The sequence below is a fragment of the Hippocampus comes genome, unplaced genomic scaffold (assembly GCF_001891065.2).
Source record: "Hippocampus comes isolate QL1 unplaced genomic scaffold, H_comes_QL1_v1.1 scaffold158, whole genome shotgun sequence".
In the NCBI taxonomy this organism is placed as follows: Eukaryota; Metazoa; Chordata; class Actinopteri; order Syngnathiformes; family Syngnathidae; genus Hippocampus; species Hippocampus comes.
Genome location: NW_017805548.1, coordinates 2,146,523 through 2,166,966, shown reverse-complemented (window position 1 = coordinate 2,166,966; position 20,444 = coordinate 2,146,523). Strand labels below are relative to the sequence as shown.

The following is a 20,444-nucleotide window of genomic DNA, read 5'->3' as shown; positions in this document are numbered from 1 at the left end:
ACATGTATTCTAGCCATGTTTTCAGCTCAGAGAATTATTTTGTTAGCTTCATGCACTTTCTTAACATTTTCTAAAAGTGTGAAAATCTTTTTTTTTTTCAAAGTGCTTTCGTATTTTTCGAACCTTCCGCTTTGGTTTGGCACAAATCTGCAATATATATCCATTTTATGTGTACCGTGATCTTTAGAAAAGAATAGTCAAAACCATACCAAAGCAATATTGTAATATAAACGGCGGTGTTTGGTAAGCACAGTTGTGGAATGAGACAGGAAACAACATTTCCTGTTAAGATGATCACAGCAAGTCAAAAAGTCTGATCAGAAAAATGTTGGCCTATTTTAAATGATCAACAATATTTTGTTCCTCAATTAATTTTCAAACAAAACTATTGTATCTTCCACTATTTCTACCACCAAATGTTGACAGAGAAAGGGAAGCAACACCTTTTCTCAACTGGCTAAACTTGAAACATAAGCTACAGTACTTTACTTTCATACATACTCCAAATGTGAATGAATGTGTCTTGGCAATACAGTATATGCTGATAATATAATTTCTGCACAGCCTAGGGACAATCTGGAGTGTTCAATCAGCCTGTCATGCATGTTTTTGGAATGTGGGAGGAAACCTGAGTACCCGGCGAAAACCCACACAGGCACAGGGAGAACATGCAAACTCCACAAAGGGAGGCCGGAGCTGGAATCAAACCCGATACCTCTGCACTGTGAGGTCGACGCGCTAACCACTCGCTACCGAGCTGCCCAATGTTGTCCATCTTCTTTTTTAAATGTTAAGTAGATATTTTCAGGTCATTTTTTTCAGTTTCTTCCTTTAGTTGTAATTAAATTAATGATTTGTTCTTGAGAACTGTGATTCCATGGTGATAATTATCTTATGTGCACAAATATTGATTTATGACCAAGGTAATTCTTTCTTCTTTGTGTGTGTGTTTTTTACTGTATGTCCAAATAGTTCCTGAGATACCATTGTAAATTGAGTTTTAAAGTTTAATAAATCAGACACTGATGACACATGAAAACTCCAAGATTCAGAAATTAGGGTCATCCTCACTCAGACTTCACTGAATCACGCGTTTTTGGTGGTTGCGCACAAATTTCCAGGTTACCCATGTCTGGGTGTCTCAGAAGCCTGGATGGAGAATCGCCGCGTCTTTAAAGTGTGCAAGAAACGGGCATGAGGAATTCACTGAAACGCACTTTCAAGGTACAGCAATTCGCCCGTGACACACCTACGCGTGTAACCGGTAAAAACTCGCGCAGGCACAGAAGAGGTGTGACCCGATGAATTCTGATGATGCCTGCAAGTCCTGGATTGTGGAGTTTTCCTGAGACATATGAGTTCTATTTATCCATACATCCATTTTGGAATCCTCTTATCCTCACAAGGGTTGCGAGCGTGCTGGAGCCTACCCCAGCTGTCTTCAGGCAGGGTACACACCCCGTACTGGTTGACAGCCAATCGCAGGGTACGCATACAAACAACCATTCGCACTCACAATCACACCTAGGGACAATTTAGAGTGTCCAATCAGCCTGCCATGCATGTTTTGGGAATGTGGGAGGAAACCGGAGAACCTGGAGAAAAGCCACCCAAGCACAGGGAGAGCATGCAAATTCCACATAGGAAGGCTGGGGCCTAGAATCGAACCCTTCCCCTCTGCACTGTGAGCCAGACGTGCTCAGCAGTCGACCACCATGCCGCCACATCTGAATTCCATCAAGATCTATTGAGTTTACATGTCAAACTTTCTTGCACGTGAATCATTAAGTTTTATACTGATTGTCCCCAGTGACGTGTGCAGGTCATCTAACAAGCTACTTTTAACCCTTTCATGCACCCAGTTGCCTGATAACATGATAAGCTGTCCACTGTAGTAACCACTGTCCCCGAAAAGGTTTAGGAGCACATGTATTTGCATTCTGTATTAAATAAATACAATAAAAGTAATTAAAGCAAAAGATTGTGTTCATGACTGAATGCATATTTGGAGCTGTTCCATGAGTTGAAAAGCGAGTCATTTAAGTGTTGCCCGCGTGAGCGCGTCACTTGTATGGATTTTACGACTGGCATATGCCAAAAAAATAATTCAAAAACTCATGAGTACAGTTGTTGTCAGACAAACTCCAAGCCACCAGTACTCGGGTCACCCACGTGCATGGAAGCATTTCAATGAATTAAATTGTGTAATGTGATCTTTCACCTGAGGAGGCGCTAGATCTTAGTACAGCCTCCTGCACATGGAAGAGGAAAGATGCTCAAGTCTCTGGGAGAATCCACGCAACTGCTTGATTTGACAGGGGACCTCCTAAGTAATTTAAATGTCGCAAAAAAACGTGCGTCGCAACACGCTTTTCCTTACTAAAGCACATGAAAAAATAGGCCCCTTAATGACAGGGTACATTTTGTATTGCTGTACAAAGATTGATTGAAACACACATCAAGGCAAAGAGAAACCCACCCAAATTGTTTTTGTTTACCTCCAGTGATGAACATGCCTGGGGCAGAGGGGATCCACGCAAGACACTGAACTGATGCAGCAGCTGAGGGGAAGGAGAAGGACGTAATACAAGCCAAGGCCTCACTGTCCACCAGCCTGATGCCATTATTGAGGTTGGACACTGTGAAAAAGAGTCACTGTTACATTTCTCTTGCTGAATATTAAATGACTTGCCGTAACCACCCTTGGTGGCCTGGACAAGCCGAAAATTGCAAGAATAAGAGCAACAAAATTGCTTGCAATAACTGCATCACCAAGGACATATGGCCAAAACTTTGCTTTCATCTTTTGATGCTTTGCCAGGCTTTCATGGCAACGTCTTTCAGTTAGTTGTATAGATATATCCATCCATCCATCCATTTTCTGATCCGCTTTATCCTCACAAGGGTTGCAGGGGGTGCTGGAGCCTATTCCAGCCGCGGACAGTAGGTGGTGTACATTCTGAACTGGTTGCCAGCCAATAGACGAACAACCATCCGCACCCACACTCATACCTAGGGACAATTTAGACTCTAAATTGTCCCTCTAAATTAACCTGCCACGCTTGTTTTTGGAATGTGGGAGGAAACCGGAGGACCCGAAGAAAAGGTCTACCTTTGGTGCCCAGCCACCCCCCTCTCTTTCATTCCCTAGTAGTTCGTTCCATTTTGCACCAATTGCAAATTTGGCAGAAGTTTATTTTTGGATATTGTTGAGGGAGAGATGTCCTTTTTCTTCCCCCCCCGTGTTCGTTAATTTCGGATGGTGAGGATGTTGGCTATCCAAATACAGGCTGGAGATGATGAACAGTACCTTCGAAGGTTTGCAGAATATTCCGGGCACCCATGGTTTACAGACAAGCGCTGCGGCTCACACAAGGGATTCTCAACATATTTATATAATCAGAAAGGGTGGTACCGAAACTTATGGTGCAGCATCGGGACTTTTGTTTCTCCTAAACCGATTCTTAGCTCGTATCAACTGGCATATTCCTATGCTCTGTGCGTCTCCAAGGTCTCCAGTAAGGAATGTATCAAAATTAACCGATGATTGTTTCAAGAACGGAACGTTTCACTGCGGGCATGGGAAAGCGATACAGCCATGACTAAATATGGGCAGAAGACACACTTCAATATCTGGACATGTTGTCGAAAAGGCATCAAGAGTCGGGGGCGGAAAAGAGGAAAAGAAAAAAAAAACAGCGAGATGATGCTCACGATGCTCACGCATCACTTGCAGGTACTCCTCCCGAAAAACCTACTGTACGTCAAGAAATACTAGTGGCAATTGCGTTATACAAGCTCGCCAAAAACAACCCAAAACACTGTTGTGGAACAGCTATGACCTGCACATTGATTGCGCAATGAAAAGTCAATGGAATGTTCCGAGACAAAGTTGTTTTATATGCAACGACCATGCCGACATTTTTGAGAGGTTCATCAGGCAAGAGTGACATCTATTGGTGAAAATGTACTTTGGAAAACAATTCAAGCTTTAAGCTGTGTAGATTTCGCCCATTCACTGTTTTCACATTATGTCCAGAATATTTAGATAGTGCCCTATATGTCCTTGTCTACAAAGTTATAATATTGACATTTTCATGTACCTGTGTTTGAAATATTGGCCTACATAATTACATAATTTAGCAAATGTTTGTACCATGGTTCAAAACTATATTTCACTGTAGAATCCTTGGATAGTTTATCTTGTACTTCTGAATACAGGATCAATGCTTCAATATGTTCAAGGAGGAACTCAAGGCCAAGTGAAAGTTTCAGATGATCAACCATGTTTATTTGTTCATCGTAGTGGCATTTAATAGTATTTTTTAATTAGTTATTTTTATTTATTTGAGTATTTGGTGGCATTCTTAGTGTTTTATAAATACTTATCTTTATTATTTACCTCTTATTTTTGTGAAAGTTTTTGAAACATGAATATTGTTGTCAGTTATTTTGTGAAATAAAGCAAAACTGACAAGTACTCAGATATTGTTCATTTCTGTCAGGGGTGGTGCGAGGGGTGTAGGGGGCACCACAAAGCATTTATGTTTAGGGCACCAAAATGGCTAGCGCCGGCCCTGGATAGGTACCGCAGTCGGACAGTCTCGGTTTGGGGAAAAGACGGTCATTGGTCTATGCATGCTTGGGGAGTAATATATGTACCGACCGGCGTTACATATTCAGAATAGACATAAAATTTAACTGTATTCTGTTAGAAAACAAAAACACATAATCAGATCATTAAAAGTTTTGATTATTTTGCAAGACATTACATTTTTAATGCAGGGAGAAAAATGCAGTTGACTTCGTCCTAGGCCGCGCCCTGGCCAAACAACCTTTCGAGGAGTGAAATGGAGAAATTATCAAGATACAGCTCAATGGACTGCCGTTGGTCATTCTGGGTAATGTTTTTGTTCAAGAAGAAGAAGAAGAAGCGGAAGCAGATGACGGGCATTTAAAGACAAGAGTAGGTGTACTCCACTTGGACTGGATTTTAACCCGTGGATTTTGGTTAAGTTAAGCCATTTTAAACTTTAAAACGTTTTGGTGGTTTAGGAGATAAAAGAGCTGCAGGTGCTGACTGTACTATTTACAGTACAATGGATTGGCAAATAAGTGTTTGTCAAATTTACGAAGCATCTGAGTGTATGTATGTGTATAGTTCTTTGGGCAGCAACCGGATGATGTAAATCCAGTGTTAGATAGTGCACCCTATTTACCATTTCAATCTAATTTGATTTTTCATCTGTTGTACTATGACTTACTTTTTTTTGCGTTGTTTGCTTATTTATTTTTTTGAAGGGGCAGACTGACAGAATGACTGACAGACTGGCATAATGGTGAAATATACCGACGGATGCGACGACGGAAGCGCAATTAAAATAACATGATGGACTGACCGACCGACGATTGCAGGTTGGTTCGGCTTGAAAAAAATGACGGCGTGACAATGACGGACGGGCGCCCAAGCTGCTGACAAATGACAACTGACAACCCCTCTACCACGGTAAGGTGACGGCTCACGGAGGGGTAATCAAGTTACATTACTTTAATATTATGGTACTTGTCTTACATTACTAACTCCATATTTTTTAACTGGTAACTGCAGCAGAATGTTTTTTAAAGTAAACATCCCAACGCTGGGTTTCAGACATGCAACATTAAAAGGTGGGAAATTGTGACTGTGGAACCAGTGCGAGTCTGCTTTCAACAGCATCATCATTTCTTGCTGAATTTCTTTCAACTGTGTCTGCAGGTCAGTTTTTAATGGTTACAGGCACCAGACAAAAATCGACACCCATTTTCCACTTGGTAAAGTTTGTAGTCTGCATTTACAATGGACAAAAATGTGAGGAGGGATCATTTTGAATTTTCCCAACCTAATAAGTAGTCTGTTGACAAAGGGTCCCATTCCAGGGCACTGACTGGGTCCTCTTCATCCGTTCCCTCCAAAGATTCAGGACGCAACACATGCTTTTGACTTTTACATCCTACGGTACACATGGGAAGAAAGAGGAGTTAAGACATTGTGTGTTTACAGCAAAAAAATAAATAAATCAATAAAATAAACAAAGACGTGGTTGAAAGTGCACGTTGGGAAAAACATCCATACCTGGCTGAAAAATAGACAAACTTCCATCTGTGTGTCCAAATACCAGTTTTCCCTTTTTGGTTGGGTGCCATCTGAAGAGACAGATATCAGACAGGAAGGAGTGGGCCTCTTTATGCACTGTCACTCCAGAGTCAGAATTCCCGTAGACCCAAATATACAGTGGGCCACGTTGAGAGACGAACGCCACACCATCAGCTGAATTCCAGCACCAACTCACTGCGGCAGGGACACCTGAAAGAAAGGACGTGCTGTTGATGGCGTACAACTTTCTGACAGTAAAACACCACTTTGATCAGCCATCCCACCTTTAGTGTTGTCCAGTCGTGCTACAGGCTTTTGCTCAGCTACATTCCACACAATGAGTAGGTTATCAGCTGAAGCTGATGCAAACAGATCGGGGTTATCAGGACACCAGCTGATGGCCGTTATTGTCTTTTTGTGTTCTGACATGATGGATCTCAACTTGAATTCATTGTACTGCTGGTCCAACTACAAGAGATTGATAGTAAGTCAGAGTTCACCGGTGTCCTCGTGATTTTCGGTGAAGTTTGGATATCTGATTTTCATATTACAATGGGATAATAATTTGATACCAGAAACAACATTGCCTTATGTTAGATATACAGTTGAAGCTATTCCAGTATTGCGTAATGGTCTCTGGTCACCATTCAATTTGTTGTCCTACCGACGCTACTACATAATGACCATATCGAGACCTCTGCCAAATCTTTAGCAAAGGTGAAATACAGTTGATGGAGTGCTGGAGTTATTTATCCATGAGTCTCTTATTTCGCAGGTGAATTCATGTTTCATGGGAGATGACACACACATGGGTGATGGAATTATGTTGAACCACAGGGTGACCATGAATTATTGTATGCTGACCTCTATAAAAATTGTGGGAATCTTTTTTTTTTCTACATGAGCATCCAAACTTCATCAGTTCCGTTAAAGTATTTAACAATCAAGTATGAATTAAACATCCACCTAACCGAACCAAAGTGTAATTATCAATTAAAAGCCCAACGGCAGTATCATTCACAAGTAAGAATTACAATGAGGTATCATAGTGAGACAGGTTAAAATATTAATGCACAGTTTACCTGGTAGATGTATATAGCAAGAGTAGCACAGTAGGCAAAGCGGTCTCCACTTGCAGCACATACGTCATTATTCCAGGGTTGACAGCCTGCTGCAAGCAAACCCACCTGCTTCACCTTGGCCATCCTCACCTGGACAAATACACATGCGTCAATAATATGAAAGGACTAATGAGTTAAATCAGTTCACTCAGATAGGGCTTATCTACAACAAAATGGATGGGAACAAACCACAGGATACGATTATGTGGCTCTTCACAACAGCACTGCTTCTTCTGTTTAATCTTACTTTTGAAACATGGCTGTTGTCATAGTGTTGTAAAATAAACCTCTGTTTACTGAAAGCATTTTTTGCAATCTTTCCATCTATAAAAGACAACCTAATTGCAAATTATAATCCGGAGGCAGTGGTTCTGAACTTTTTTTCCTGCCACAGACCGGTTCAGCATGGTAATACACTCGACCACCGCGTACTTGCAATTTGGCACCGCAGAAAGTAAAAAAGTTGACTGACTCATGCTTTCAACCCCATGTTCTCTGTCACCTTGTCATCGACTAAGTGGTCATATTCATTAGTTCTATCCACATATACAGTGAACCCTCACTGTCAGGTCCATCAACCTAACACTCACTATAATCCGGTTCATCCTTCACGGCTTTGCTGTTTCACAGATGTATTTATTTTTTGGCGTTGTGCATTGTGTTCTACATCCTGATTGGCTAAGGGACGGTAGACCACTGTGAACAGTCTCTGCGCCTCGTCTCTGAACTGCAGGGGTGCCCAACTCTTTTTGACTGAAGATGTAGTGAACAAGCAATGAACGCACGCACGCACAAACACACACACGCACATACGTACGTGTGCGCCCACCCGTGCCAATGCGCGCATACGCACGCATGCCATGATGAGCAATACCCATAAAACGGCCCCTAACATGAACGAAACAGAAAAAAGTAGATGCAAGAGTTTGTGAAAAGGAAATCACTGCCATCCTTCGTAGAGACCTGACGCGGAGGCATGGGACACATATTTGCAGTGTGTTGAGAAAAACTATCATATATACGCGTACCATTTTAAATTGCTTCACCTGGTACTCCAGATGCCAATTCTTTGCCAGTGCCATTGGTGAATTGAAGATGGAACAAACTCTAAATGAGAATAATTTAAAAAAAGGATATACCCCAACAATTATCCATAGCAATGTTCTTCTCTCGGAAAAAGACACCTGCATCACAGCCTTCAGTAGAAAAAGACGCTACAGCGGAGAGGAGTCAGGACGAAGAGGCAAAATCAGAGAAACTGTGAAATACGCGTGAGTCACAATGTGTCCAACCGCGTATTGACTATTGAAATTATTATTTTACAGTATTTCTAAAAAACATCATATCAGTTGGGGCGTACTAATTGTTATTACTAACAGAATTACTTCATTACTAACTGACAGCACTGGGCAGCTCCTTCAGCCAGAGACTGATTCACCCGCGCTGCAAGAAGGAGAGGTACTACCGCTGGTTCCTGCCAACTGCTGTCAGGCTATTGAATAGACAGACTGAAAACCTGGACTCACCCCCACTCACCCAAATTTTAATATGCTTATATTTATATTTTATAATTGATATTTATTGATTTTCTTTGGTTCTTCTACTTCCCCCTTTCATAATTCTGCCGCTGTAAATTGGGAATTTCTGCATTGTGAGACAAATAAAGGTTTTCTTATCTTAATTACTGTCTCCAATTTAACTTACATCCCTTTTAGAACACAACATCACAACACATTCTGTAGTGCTACGGTTTAAATAGGACAAGATGATTACACAGACCTACAGTATGTGAAGAGGATTGCACTAATCTGAAGAGTGATTGGCTAAGGCAACTGCTTATCTCTTGACTGAAAAACATTTCGGTGGGTTAGAGTTGTAGGCCAACCAGAATATTTCAGTGGTCCTATATTAAACCACTGGAAATGATTAATAATGATGATAAGTGATTGGCGTCTTCTTTATGGTGAAATTTGACTTGGAAAGCACACGGCTAAATTTGATTACAGCATAGTGCAGTCAATTAAGTACATTTGTGAGACAAGTGATCTAGTGATAAGAAACGCAACTCATATTTGTTTAAACGTGTGCTTTGATATCAAAAGATGCCTATTATCTTCATGGTTACATAACGAGGAATCATCTAAATGGAAAAAGGATTGACAATTTACCGATCAAACTAAAAAAAAATTACAAAAGGATGGAGATCTTTTTTTTCACTGTAGTTTTTGTCCTATTTAGTTTATATGGCTAGTTCTTTATTTGGTTCTGTCATTTGGTCTGGACTTTTAAAAATTTTTAAACGTATTTTTTTAGAACATACATAGCTGAAATGGACTTCTGCGGGGTGCTTCCTGAGCCCACACGTTTGTTTCATTATCGATTTTCAGCACCCCGGACAGCAACAGTCTGCATTTCTGTGTTTCAATGTTGTTTAGTCATAGTCGATTGCTCACGTTTTCTCCCAACCTGGAATTGCACATTATTGTAATAATTAACGGTGGCAGCATCGCACGAGAGATTGCAACACGTAACATCTGACGGTGTAAAGAACAGCGCCTGGGTTGATGGGTAGCAGTCATACTAACAAACACCGGGTGCCATAGTTGTGCGACAAGCCAATGAGAAGAACCAATGACTGCAAAAAGCACGAAGACGTCCACATCTCAAAACTGAAAAGCCCGCTGCAGCACGTTTGTCAAATGCCTGTATAATGTCTATTTTGAGTTCCCCGCGGTTTAATTATGAGCGCTGATGGAAAGACGGTGTTATGCTACTTGTTAAGACACAGTATATGCACCTGACACGTGCAGGCCTCTTTGTCCGCTGTTGTTTTGATTCTTATTTGCCATTACTTATCGGTAAAGATGACAAGTGTCTGCGTTTCTAAGGGGAAAATACGAAGCGGATTGGTACTGATCTGGCGCGTCTCTCTACCTTCGAGGTATTAGTAATTCAATGACGCAGAGACATGTTCGTTTTGTACTTGCAAAGCATGATCACTTGATGCGGATTATCTCGATTATAACGCAGAAATGTTTCCATTTGTGCATGTGATATATTAGCATCATTGAACAGAATAACCAGTGTACAGTATAACTAACAAGCTAAAATGGTGTTAGCTACCTCTGGCCCAAATTGTTAAAGAGACTCATTTTGGAGGCGCGTTGCTTGTCGTTCTTTAAGAGCGTAAGAGATGACATCAACAGGTTTCAGCACAGCTAACTAATACCCAAGGAAAGTGTCTACTTCGACGTTCACGTCGCAGATCGCCCTCGTCTACTTCAGAGGCATGCTGATGTCACATTCGCCCTTTGTTGGTTTTTGGATGTGTGTTGGTATGCCACCGCTGCTACTTGACATTCCAGCGCGAACAGGGATGGTGCTAAATCGTTTGTTCTGTGGTCGTCTGCTTACCGTTGGTTGTTGACTGGTGGAGCCCGACGGACAGCTCCTTGATACAGAGGCTGGACTCCCTCCCGGTGGGTCTGGTGAAATAGGCCTCGGTGGCGGCAGCGATTGGGCAGTTGGAGAGCTCGATTTCATCGGTTATTGGTCATCTTTACTGCCAGTCATGCACATACATCTGTCACTGCTCAAGCTTGATGCCGGAGTACGTGGAAGTGATTCGACGCTTTACCGTATGAGGTGGTTTACGGACTGCGCCAATCAATGTATGGCTCACTTTCAAGTTCCAAGAGGAATAAAATGTTTTGGAACAATGTCTTCATATCTGTATCACAACATAAAAGGAGAAGTCAAGTCAGAATGTAATACGTTCAATGCCACTCCACTTGTCAAAACTCTTTAAAAGTCTGGTTAATATTGCATTTGCGGAGAAAAAAAACAAGGCTGCTTTCGGTGCAAACTTTGATCTTTAATTTCATGTTACAGTATTTATGTCCAAATCAAGTGAAAGTTGTGGGAATTCCAACACATTTTTAAGACCAAAAAAGTAATTGGACTATTGGCTCCTCAGCTGTTCGGCGGCCAGGTATGGGTCATTTCCTTATTATTTCACTTACAAGGAGCTGATAAAAGGCCTAGAGTTCGTTTTCAAGTGTGTAATCTTCATTCTGAATCGAGTATGGTCACCTCTCAACATGAAGTCCAAAGAGCTGTAACTCTCAGTGACGCAAGCCATCATGAGGCTGAAACATCAAAACAATCTGATCAGAAAAGTAGATAAAACATTATGTGGCCAAATCAACTATTTGGTACACATTAATAATAGAGAGGGAACCGCTGAGCTCAGCAACACCAACATAATCTGGAAGACCATGGAAAACAAGTGTGGTGAATGACAGACAAATCTTTTCCCTTGTCAAGAAAAAAGTTCTTCGCAGTTGTTGGCCAGATCAAGAACACTCTCCTAGGGGTGGGTTTATCTGTGTCCAACGAACAATTAAAAGACAACTTCACCACAGGAAATTCAAAGGATTCACCACAAGGTGTTAACCCATTATCTGCTCATATCCAGCCAAATGTTTCAAAAATCATTCACAATGCAAATGGACAATGACCCAAAGCAGACTGCAAAAGAAACCAAAGTAAAATGTTTTGCGATGGCCATGTCAATGAACTGACCTGAATTTCTCTTGTTCAGGACAAAACTAAAAGGAAAATGCCCAAACAACAAGCAGGAATTGAAGACAGCTGCATTAGCAGCCTGACATAGCATCACCAGAGACAAAACCCAGTGGCTGGTGATGACTGTGGATTTGAAACTTCAGGCTGTCCTTGATTGCAAACGATTTGCAACCAAGTATTTAAAAGTGACACTCTGTTCTTTGATTATGTGAGTTTGTCCAATTACTTTTGGTCCTTTAAAAAGGCGGAGGCTTTATTTATTCTTGCCATTGAGCTGGCTTCTTAGGACTTGCCTCACTCGCTGGAGGTATTTGGCCGTAGCCGCTTTCCTTGTTGCCATGTATATATATGTATATATACATATATATACATATATATGTATATACATTCATTCATCTTTCGAACCGCTTTATCCTCACTAGGGTCGCGGGGGAGCTGGAGCCTACCCCAGCTGTCTTCGGGCAATAGGCGGGGGACACCCCGAATCGGTTGCCAGCCAATCGCAGGGCACACAGAGACGAACAACCATGCACGCCCTCACTCACACCTAGGGACGATTTTAGAGTGATCAAGCATGTTTTTGGAATGTGGGAGGAAACCGGAGTACCCCGAGAAAACCCACGCAGGCCCGGGGAGAACATGCAAACTCCACACTGGGAGGCCGGAGCTGGAATCGAACCCGGTACCTCTGCACTGTGAAGTTGACGTGCTAACCACTGGACTACCGGGCCGCCCTATGTAGTGTCTCATAAAAACCCAAAATTCCTATCTCAAAAAATTTGCATATCATGAAAAGGTACTCTAAAGGAGCTATTAACCTAATCATCTGAATCAACGAATTAACTCTAAACACCCGCAAATCATTCGTGAGGCTTTTAAAAACTCCCAGCCTGGTTCATGATTCAAAACCGCAATCATGGGTAAGACTGCTGACCTGACTGCGGTCTAGAAGGCCACCATTGACACCCTCAAACAAGAGGGTAAGACACAGAAAGAAATCTCTGAGTGAACAGGCTGTTCTCAGAGTGCTGTATCAAGGCACCTCTGTGGGAAGGAAAAAGTGTGGCAGAAAACGCTGCACAACCAGAAGAGGTGATTGGACCCTGAAGAAGATTGTAGAGAAGGGCCGAACTTGGGGGACCTGTGGAAGCAGTGGACTGAGTGGAGCAGAAGCATCCAGAACCGCCGTGCACAGGCATGTGCAGGAAATGGGTCAAGACACTTTTGAACCAGAAACAGCGGCAGAAGCGGCTGACCTGGGCTACAGAGAAGCTCTGTTGCTCAGTGGTCCAAAGTACTTTTTTCGGATGAAAGCAAATCATTCGGAAATCAAGGTGCCAGAGCCTGGAGGAAGAGTGGGGAGAAGGAATTGCCATAATGCCTAAAGTCTAGTGTCAAGTACCCACAGTCAGTGATGGTCAGGGGTGCAATGTCAGCTCCTGGTGTTGGTTCACTGTGTTTTATCAAGGGTGCGGTCAATGCAGCTAGCTACCAGGAGATTTTGGAGCACTTCATGCTTCCATCTGCTGAAAAGCTTTATTGAGATGAAGATGTCAGTTTTCAGCACGACCTGGCACCTGCTCACAGTGCCAAAACCACTGGTAAATGGTTTACTGACCATGGTATTACTGTGCTCAATTGGCATGCCAACCCTCCTGACCTGAACCCCAAAGAGAGTCTGTGGTATACAGTGAAGAGGAAGTTGAGAGACACCAGACCCGACACTGTGGATGATCTTAAGGCCGCTATCAAAGCATCCTGGGCCTCAACACCTCAGCAGTGCCACAGGCTGATTTGACTGCCTCCATGCCACACCGCATTGAAGCAGTCATTTCTGCAAAAGGGTTCCTGAAGTATTGAGTGCATAACTGAACATAATTGACGGTTAACTTTTTTTGGGTTGTTTTTAAAACACTTTTTTATTGGCCGGATGAAATATGCAAATTAGGGATTTTCGCTTTTTCTTTTTTGCCAAAATCAGTATCAAAACAATAAATGGCTTGAACTGCTTCAGTTGTGTGTAATGAATCTAAAATATATGAAAGCCTAATGTTTATCAGTACATTACGGAAAATAATGAACTTTATCACAATATGCTATTTTTTTTAGAAGGACCTGTATACACACACACATACACACACACACAAATGTAGATAACATAGATGACATTTTCAATCCACGCTCCTCTTCTGTGGATTATAGATGCAATATGCACATTCAAATTTGTGATGACATTGTCACACATCTCAAGTTTTTTGGAGTGTTAATTCAGTAGTTTGATAATCAATTTTAACAATTTTAATTAAAATAGTGGCAAGATTAGCCCACCCTACATCCACTCACAAACGTACACAGTGAGATCATATCACTTAGTTGGCCCTTGTTCAAAGAAAAGCTGCTCTGTTGCATGAATTTGAAAAGTGGATTCATAGGTTAGTGCACCTTCTTGTCAGTGACAAAACTCCAGTGACTTCCACTAAACCGAAGCGATCCAACAGGCTACTGCAGAGGTAAAAATAAAATACTGACTTTGTAACAGAAAATTTGCGTGGGGTTGCACCACTAGATTGACCTCAAAAGGCTCTAGGGAAGAAGAGGGATATTAAAAAAAAAAAATATACTGTAATATAGATGACACACTAGTAATCATTCATGACCCAATTGAGTGACATTGTACAATTTCCCCACAACACACCATGCCTCCAACACTACAAATTGGCAATCACAGAAGTAATGGACACTAAGTCCAAAACAACACTTTTAATATTTGCCTTGAACAGTTTATGTACAACTCGGCCAGCTCATTAATCTTCTTTTGCAAAGGTAAACCGAAAGCAATTTAAACATGCCTCAGGAGTGAGTGTTCACAGCAAGTTTTGAGAATTACATCACATAAAGCAGTGGAGAAATAACAGATCACATAACTATAACCAATATACAAAATTTTATTACAAAAAAAAATTCAGTTCTACATGAAGGTTTTAACATTAAAATGGCTGCTTTTTTTAAGTCAAACTAGAAGTCTGAGTAAAATGACAGTGAATGAACAGCACCACTAAACACAAACCTAAGCAGTGCTTTGAAAAGCAAAACATTTCTTTCAAACCTTGCTGATACATTGCTGTCCAGTGACTGTAGGACAGTCTTTCAATATGGTACAACAAACCTAGAGCTGACCCTTTGAATATAGCAACAAGGATATAAAGAAATAAGGGGGCTAATTGAGAAAAAAACAAACTAAATCCCTGAATTTGACAAGGAATAAACAGGTCTGATCACCCGAAGAAGTTGATCAACAGGGACAGCAGGCTATACGGTTTGAACACCCACACGACGAAAGATTTTAGCTTAATGCATTGCAAACGTCACATGCATAACCGCTTGCTTAATCCTCTTCGTCGTCATCATCGTCCTCGTCCTCCTCGTCTTCATCCTCTTCGTCGTCATCATCATCGTCATCGTCATCCACCGGTTGAGCTTTCTTGGGCCTACCCGGGCCACTTTTCTTGCCAGCGTCAGTTTTCCCTGAGCCGCCTGTCGCTCTGTAAGCAGCGACATCCTACGAATGATAAGTTTAGGTGAAATGTTACGTTTTGGCGATACATTGTTCAAATGTGCTGAAATACAAAGCTAGTGAAGTGTCATCACCTTTTCATATTTCTCCTTCAATTTGGCAGCTTTGGCCTCATACGGAGCCTTGTCTTTAGCACTCTGCTTAGACCACAACTCTCCGAGCTTCTTGGCAATGTCACCAATTGAGATACCAGGGTTCTCTTCCTTGATCTTGGGTCGGTGATCCGAGCAGAAGACAAAGAAAGCAGAGCTAGAGAAAAGGAGATCCTATTAATTCACATACACATAATCATTTTTATTTATTTATTTAACTCACGGGGGCCTTTTGGGGGCGTTAGGGTCCTTCTTCTTCTTCCCCTTTTTAGCACCTTTCGGAGGAACGTAAGTCTTCATCTCTCTGTCATACCGGACCTTGTCATTCTTGGCCATCTCCTCAAACTTCTGCTTTTCCTTGCCAGACATGGTCTATACACAGACACAAAATGTGGCATGGGAACAATCCACTAAACATGCATTACTTACAAACACTATTAGTACATTTGGCATCAAGAAAAATAAGCACTGCAGTAAATGACTAATGTTAAGATACGAGTTGCAGGAGAAATGTAGCATTACATTTATAATCAAAATACGCAACCAAACACTTTTTTTAGATAGTATGAGGCTGGTGCGATTTACCTTCCATCTTTCAGAGCACTTCTTGGAAAACTCTGCAAAACCCACAGTGGTTCCTGGGTGCTTCTTTTTGTGCTCCTCACGGCAGGTTGCCACGAAGAAAGCATAAGATGAGGTTTTGCCCCTGGGCTTGTTTGGATCCTTAGTCATGGCTGCTTTTATCTATTGCGGATGGATAAAAGTCAAACTTTGAGGAACACGCTGAAATTTCGAAGGGAAGATGAGATAAAAGCCCAGTTACTAAGTATAAAATACATATATTTAACATTAATCGTGAGGGTGCTTTATGTTGGTAATAAATGGAACTTACGAGTATAACTTGTTAGTACTGAACAGTCTTACCAAACAATAAACAGGGCACAGACTCTGAAAGATGCTTCGTGGCCTTAATCGGCTTTCTGCCTCGTAGAGACAAAAAGACACGACTCCATTTTGTATCTTCCCGCCTAAAGTGAACTTCGCAAAAACTTAATAAAGTGGTTGAGGAAGTCCTTATATCCGACCACAGGACGTGTTGCGACAAACTTACATACGTTACATACGACTAACGTTAAGAGCCCGAAAGAAGCGAGGTCCTTCTAGCCAGTTACTTTCGAAAGTTGGACGAGCGGCCATCGTGCAAAGCTGTTAACCAAATGGCGTTTGAGCTGTAGTTGTTTACGAAGAAGGCCTGCGCAGTTTGCTCCTCACGAACAAACGTACTTATGGAAAACAAAGTCTAGATCAGTATTTACATTAAACACTTACTTTGAATTTATGACGGGCATCTTAACATATTTAAAGCCCCAAACGTTGCTTAGTACAAGATAGTCCTCGAGACAAAAACATAGACATCGTGTCCTTCTAATAACCGTAATCAAAGGTCTTTCGTAATTCAACACAAAACAATCAACATACAATGCCGAAAACCGTCAACGCTTACCTGTTGGCAGTTTAGAAAATCTGCGTCTGACTGAAGACGGTACAAAGCGTAGCGGTTTTGTCACAGTCTGCGACGCCACACTAACTTGCCTTGAAGTACTTGGAGAACTCCTCCCACCAGTAGCCGATTGGTCAAATACAACCGTTTCAATTTGAACCCAAAGGACGAGGAAGAAAGGCAATTTTTGATTGGACAAAATACCAAGGACGAAAACGCCAGTGTATATGTCTTGACTGAATACCGATTGGTCAGTCGTGGGTTTTAAACACATGGCGCGAATGGTTCTTTGTTCTAATCTAAATTTAAAAAATATATATATTTCCTCATCGGTTGTTGAGCTTTTCGTTTCGATTTTTTTTTTTGTTGATTTGACAATGTAATTGTCGTGCAACATTAAGGCAACATTGTTTACTATAATACAATACAGTATGCAGTACACGAAATATGTGATGAACCTGTTGCCAATCGACAGTGCCGCAGTAATCTGATGTTAAAATACATACAAATTATGTGTATACCGAATGGGATTCAGACCATTACAGTGTTGATAGACTTGTTAATTTTATTTTTGCGAATGGGATTCAGACCATTACAGTGTTGATAGACTTATTAATTTTATTTTTGTCGTCATACCACAAAGACTGTCACAAAGACATTAAATGGTAACAAATAAGTGTATGAAGACTAGTTAATAGTGATTAAGCAGTGTTTTCTAAAATTTATCGTTATTGTGACTCCCAGCCTAGTTTTTAACCGTTCATGTTTCCACACCTTACAAAACAGAACATTACAAAACAAAGTCTATGATTCCAGCTGATAAACAGTACGGGGCGCTGTGAACAATTTAGGATGGTTAGTTGTCCGACAAGACGTACAACGAAGAAGTAGGCGAACTGGCGTCATTTCCATAGATATGAATAAAGTAGATAGACACGTCCGTTTTAGGAAGCGTGCATGCGGCCAGGATAAGATAGTAGTGTCAAATGCATCAGCGTTTTTCTTTGGTGTGGACGGCAAGGAGACCAGAGAACAATGCCAGCACAGTCTGCTTTATACCGTTCCGATTAAAGACTTACAATAACGAAAAAAAAAAATTAGGAATAACCTTTCACACATACTTAGAAAACTTACATTCAGATGTCCTAAGATAAGATAAGAAAACCTTTATTAGTCTCGCAATGGAGAAATTCCCAATACACAGCAGCAAAGTTATGAAAGGAAGAAGTAGAACAACAAAATATAGGAGCTGCTGGAAAGGCAGCCACTCTCGCGGCGCCATTTTGAAGTCAAAATAACAAAAATAACACAACACAACACATAGGACACAAGACAGTCGTGCAATCTTCACCACTTTCCTGCATACACTTTGTTGTCTGAAGCAGTTATAGATGAAAGAGGAGAGGATCAAAGTGTCCTTTCACCAGTGGATCAGAGTCCTGCATCAACAGCGGCCATTGTGGTGTTGACAAAAAAAGTAAACCTCGCAAAAATCTGTTGAAAATGAGGAAGACACGATTACATTTCAATGCAAATGCATTGACTTCGATGGAAATGTCGCCCCCGCCAACATGGCCGCTATTTTGGTACGCCGATTCGCTGGGCTGCACTTAAGATGTCGTCATATCTGTGCGATTTTTTCCTGTTCGGCTGCTGCAAATCAACACTGCGCACGCGCATATCTACCACCATCTCAGTATGCATTTTTTCTTGTTTTTTTAAGTAATTTCAGAATGTGTAGGATGCTGATCGAAATCTGTGAGACGAAATAGTAAAACTGAACAAATTAGTATTATTGAAAGTTATATCAAAGCAACTGGACGAAGAAGGATTAAAAGTGCTCAACTCAACTGTATTTATAGAGCACTTTGAAACAACCACCGATGTATACAAAGTGCTGTACATCGAGCAAAATAATGTATACAACAACAAACCATAACACAACTTAATAACAAAGAGTAGAAAGCACAAAAACAGTAAAACTGAAAATCAAGTCTCATGCTGAGTCAAAAGCCAAATAATAAACACGAGTTTAGATAATATCAACTGCATGAAACTGATAGAGAAATTACACTACTTCCATTGGAAAGTAATAGAGAAAGAATATGTTTTGAATCTGGAAAATGCAAGCAAACAATGTGAAGTTTGAGCCACTTCTGCACAAATTTACATTCGTACATTCACACTCCAGTCTGGTAGGTGGCAGCAACGCACTTACACACAGGAAAGAGTACTGAAGAAGCCGTGAGCCACGATGGGTGAAATGTCTGTGGACTCCAACACCCTCTGCCTATTTGATGTTGATGGCACTTTGACAGCCGCGAGACAGGTAGAAAATACACGAATGAGTGAGTGCACGTCCTCACTTAAGTGGGCAACCGGGGCGGAATCCACGGTGCTCTTTGTAATGGGTCGTACAAAGCTCGTCATACTGGAACGCTTAGTCCAGTCATCACTAGTTTGCAAGTATGGAACTGCGATTATGCAGCCTCTACTTTGAATATTAAGATCAAATCAGCCTTGCTTTAATTTTCATTGCTCAGTCTTGCTTGTCTTTGAAGTAGAATTTCCCCACCTTTATTGAGCCAAGGCACTCAATTCCTAAAAATGCCACGGCACGCCACCGATCCAAAATGTCTGATTTCGCCCTCAATTTACTTTCACACTGACGTACTCAGTGTGAACACAAAGTTGATATATTCGCAGAAGACTTTGGTATGAACGACAAGAGGTGGACACATTAAGATAAGAAATCCTTTATTAGTCTCGCAATGGAGAAATTCTCAATTCACAGCAGCAAAGTTATGAAAGGAAGAAGTAGAAGAACAAAATATAGGAGCTGCTTTATTGTAACATTTGTCATCTACTGGAAGATATGTCCCTGTCACGATAAATAGTTGGCATAGCTGAACAAAGATATATTTGTAATCAATAAATATTTGTTTTTTTGCCCAAATGTATTTTGTTGGGAATCAACGCTGCCGAGTAGCGTGGTAGGTGACTCAAAAATCCAAGCATTACCATATGTCACTGTCATTGCCACTGATTTCACAGTTAGTAAATGTGTACATTAACGTTCATTCTACATCTGTCATGTACTCGACAAGCGGCCACTCATTCTGCTCCTCAGCACCCCTATCCTGCATGTTTTAGATGTTTCCTTCCTCCAACACACTTGATTCAAATGATCAGGTTGTTATTAGGCTTCTTTAGAGCTTGCTGATTAGCTAATCATTTGAGTCAGTTGTTGGAGGAGGGAACACGTCGGACTTCTGTTTTCGCTGGTGGACTGACAGTAACTTTGAAACATTGGTGGAATCAGCACCAACTGAAGTGACTTTTGGCCATTGCCCGAACTGCCACAAACCCGCGAAAAAAAAAGACGAGTGGCATTTTGTGGATTAGGAACACTAATAGCATAATAATTTATTTATAT

At 41.2% G+C, this 20,444-nt stretch overlaps 3 protein-coding genes across 7 annotated transcripts in view; 1 reads left to right on the top strand and 2 right to left on the bottom strand.

Annotated features, from left to right (window-relative positions):
• Positions 1–10,868, bottom strand: part of wdr17 (WD repeat domain 17) — a 55,158-nt gene extending 44,290 nt beyond the window's left edge. The window contains exons 1-6 of one of the 2 annotated variants that reach the window (XM_019879677.1): positions 10,669–10,868; positions 7,216–7,344; positions 6,418–6,601; positions 6,113–6,343; positions 5,880–5,990; positions 2,499–2,639 (exon numbers count right to left, since the gene is read on the bottom strand). In XM_019879677.1, the coding sequence (XP_019735236.1) occupies positions 2,499–2,639; positions 5,880–5,990; positions 6,113–6,343; positions 6,418–6,601; positions 7,216–7,344; positions 10,669–10,797 (925 nt within the window). In that variant the 5' untranslated portion in view covers positions 10,798–10,868. The remainder of the gene's footprint in view (positions 1–2,498; positions 2,640–5,879; positions 5,991–6,112; positions 6,344–6,417; positions 6,602–7,215; positions 7,345–10,668) is intronic. The other variant, XM_019879678.1, reaches the window with a different exon arrangement.
• A 3,688-nt stretch (positions 10,869–14,556) lies between these two features.
• hmgb2a (high mobility group box 2a) lies at positions 14,557–17,135 on the bottom strand. Of its 2 annotated transcripts, none has more exons than XM_019879710.1 (5): positions 17,012–17,135; positions 16,093–16,251; positions 15,731–15,879; positions 15,490–15,664; positions 14,557–15,400 (listed from the first exon to the last, which is right to left on the bottom strand). In XM_019879710.1, the coding sequence occupies exons 2-5, from the start codon at positions 16,237–16,239 to the stop codon at positions 15,227–15,229; spliced, it is 645 nt and encodes a 214-aa protein (XP_019735269.1). In that variant the 5' UTR covers positions 16,240–16,251; positions 17,012–17,135; the 3' UTR covers positions 14,557–15,226. The 2 variants fall into 2 exon arrangements, with proteins under 2 accessions (XP_019735269.1, XP_019735270.1); XM_019879711.1 differs by having other exon boundaries at positions 16,093–16,290; positions 17,012–17,117.
• An 844-nt stretch (positions 17,136–17,979) lies between these two features.
• pmm2 (phosphomannomutase 2) overlaps positions 17,980–20,444 on the top strand; it is a 9,586-nt gene continuing 7,121 nt past the window's right edge. The window contains exon 1 of one of the 3 annotated variants that reach the window (XM_019879708.1): positions 17,980–18,024. In XM_019879708.1, the coding sequence (XP_019735267.1) occupies positions 17,995–18,024 (30 nt within the window). In that variant the 5' untranslated portion in view covers positions 17,980–17,994. Of the gene's footprint in view, positions 18,025–19,214; positions 19,357–20,444 lie in introns of those variants that run through there. The other 2 variants (XM_019879707.1, XM_019879709.1) reach the window with 2 other exon arrangements.

Coding starts and splice junctions, on each gene's coding strand:
- hmgb2a (XM_019879710.1), bottom strand. CDS start 16,239: ATGACTAAGGATCCAAACAAGCCCAGGGGCAAAACCTCATCTTATGCT. Junction 15,665..15,730: donor AACGCCCCCAAAAGGCCCCC/GTGAGTTAAATA, acceptor CCTTTTCTCTAG/CTCTGCTTTCTTTGTCTTCT. Junction 15,401..15,489: donor TGAAGGAGAAATATGAAAAG/GTGATGACACTT, acceptor TATCATTCGTAG/GATGTCGCTGCTTACAGAGC.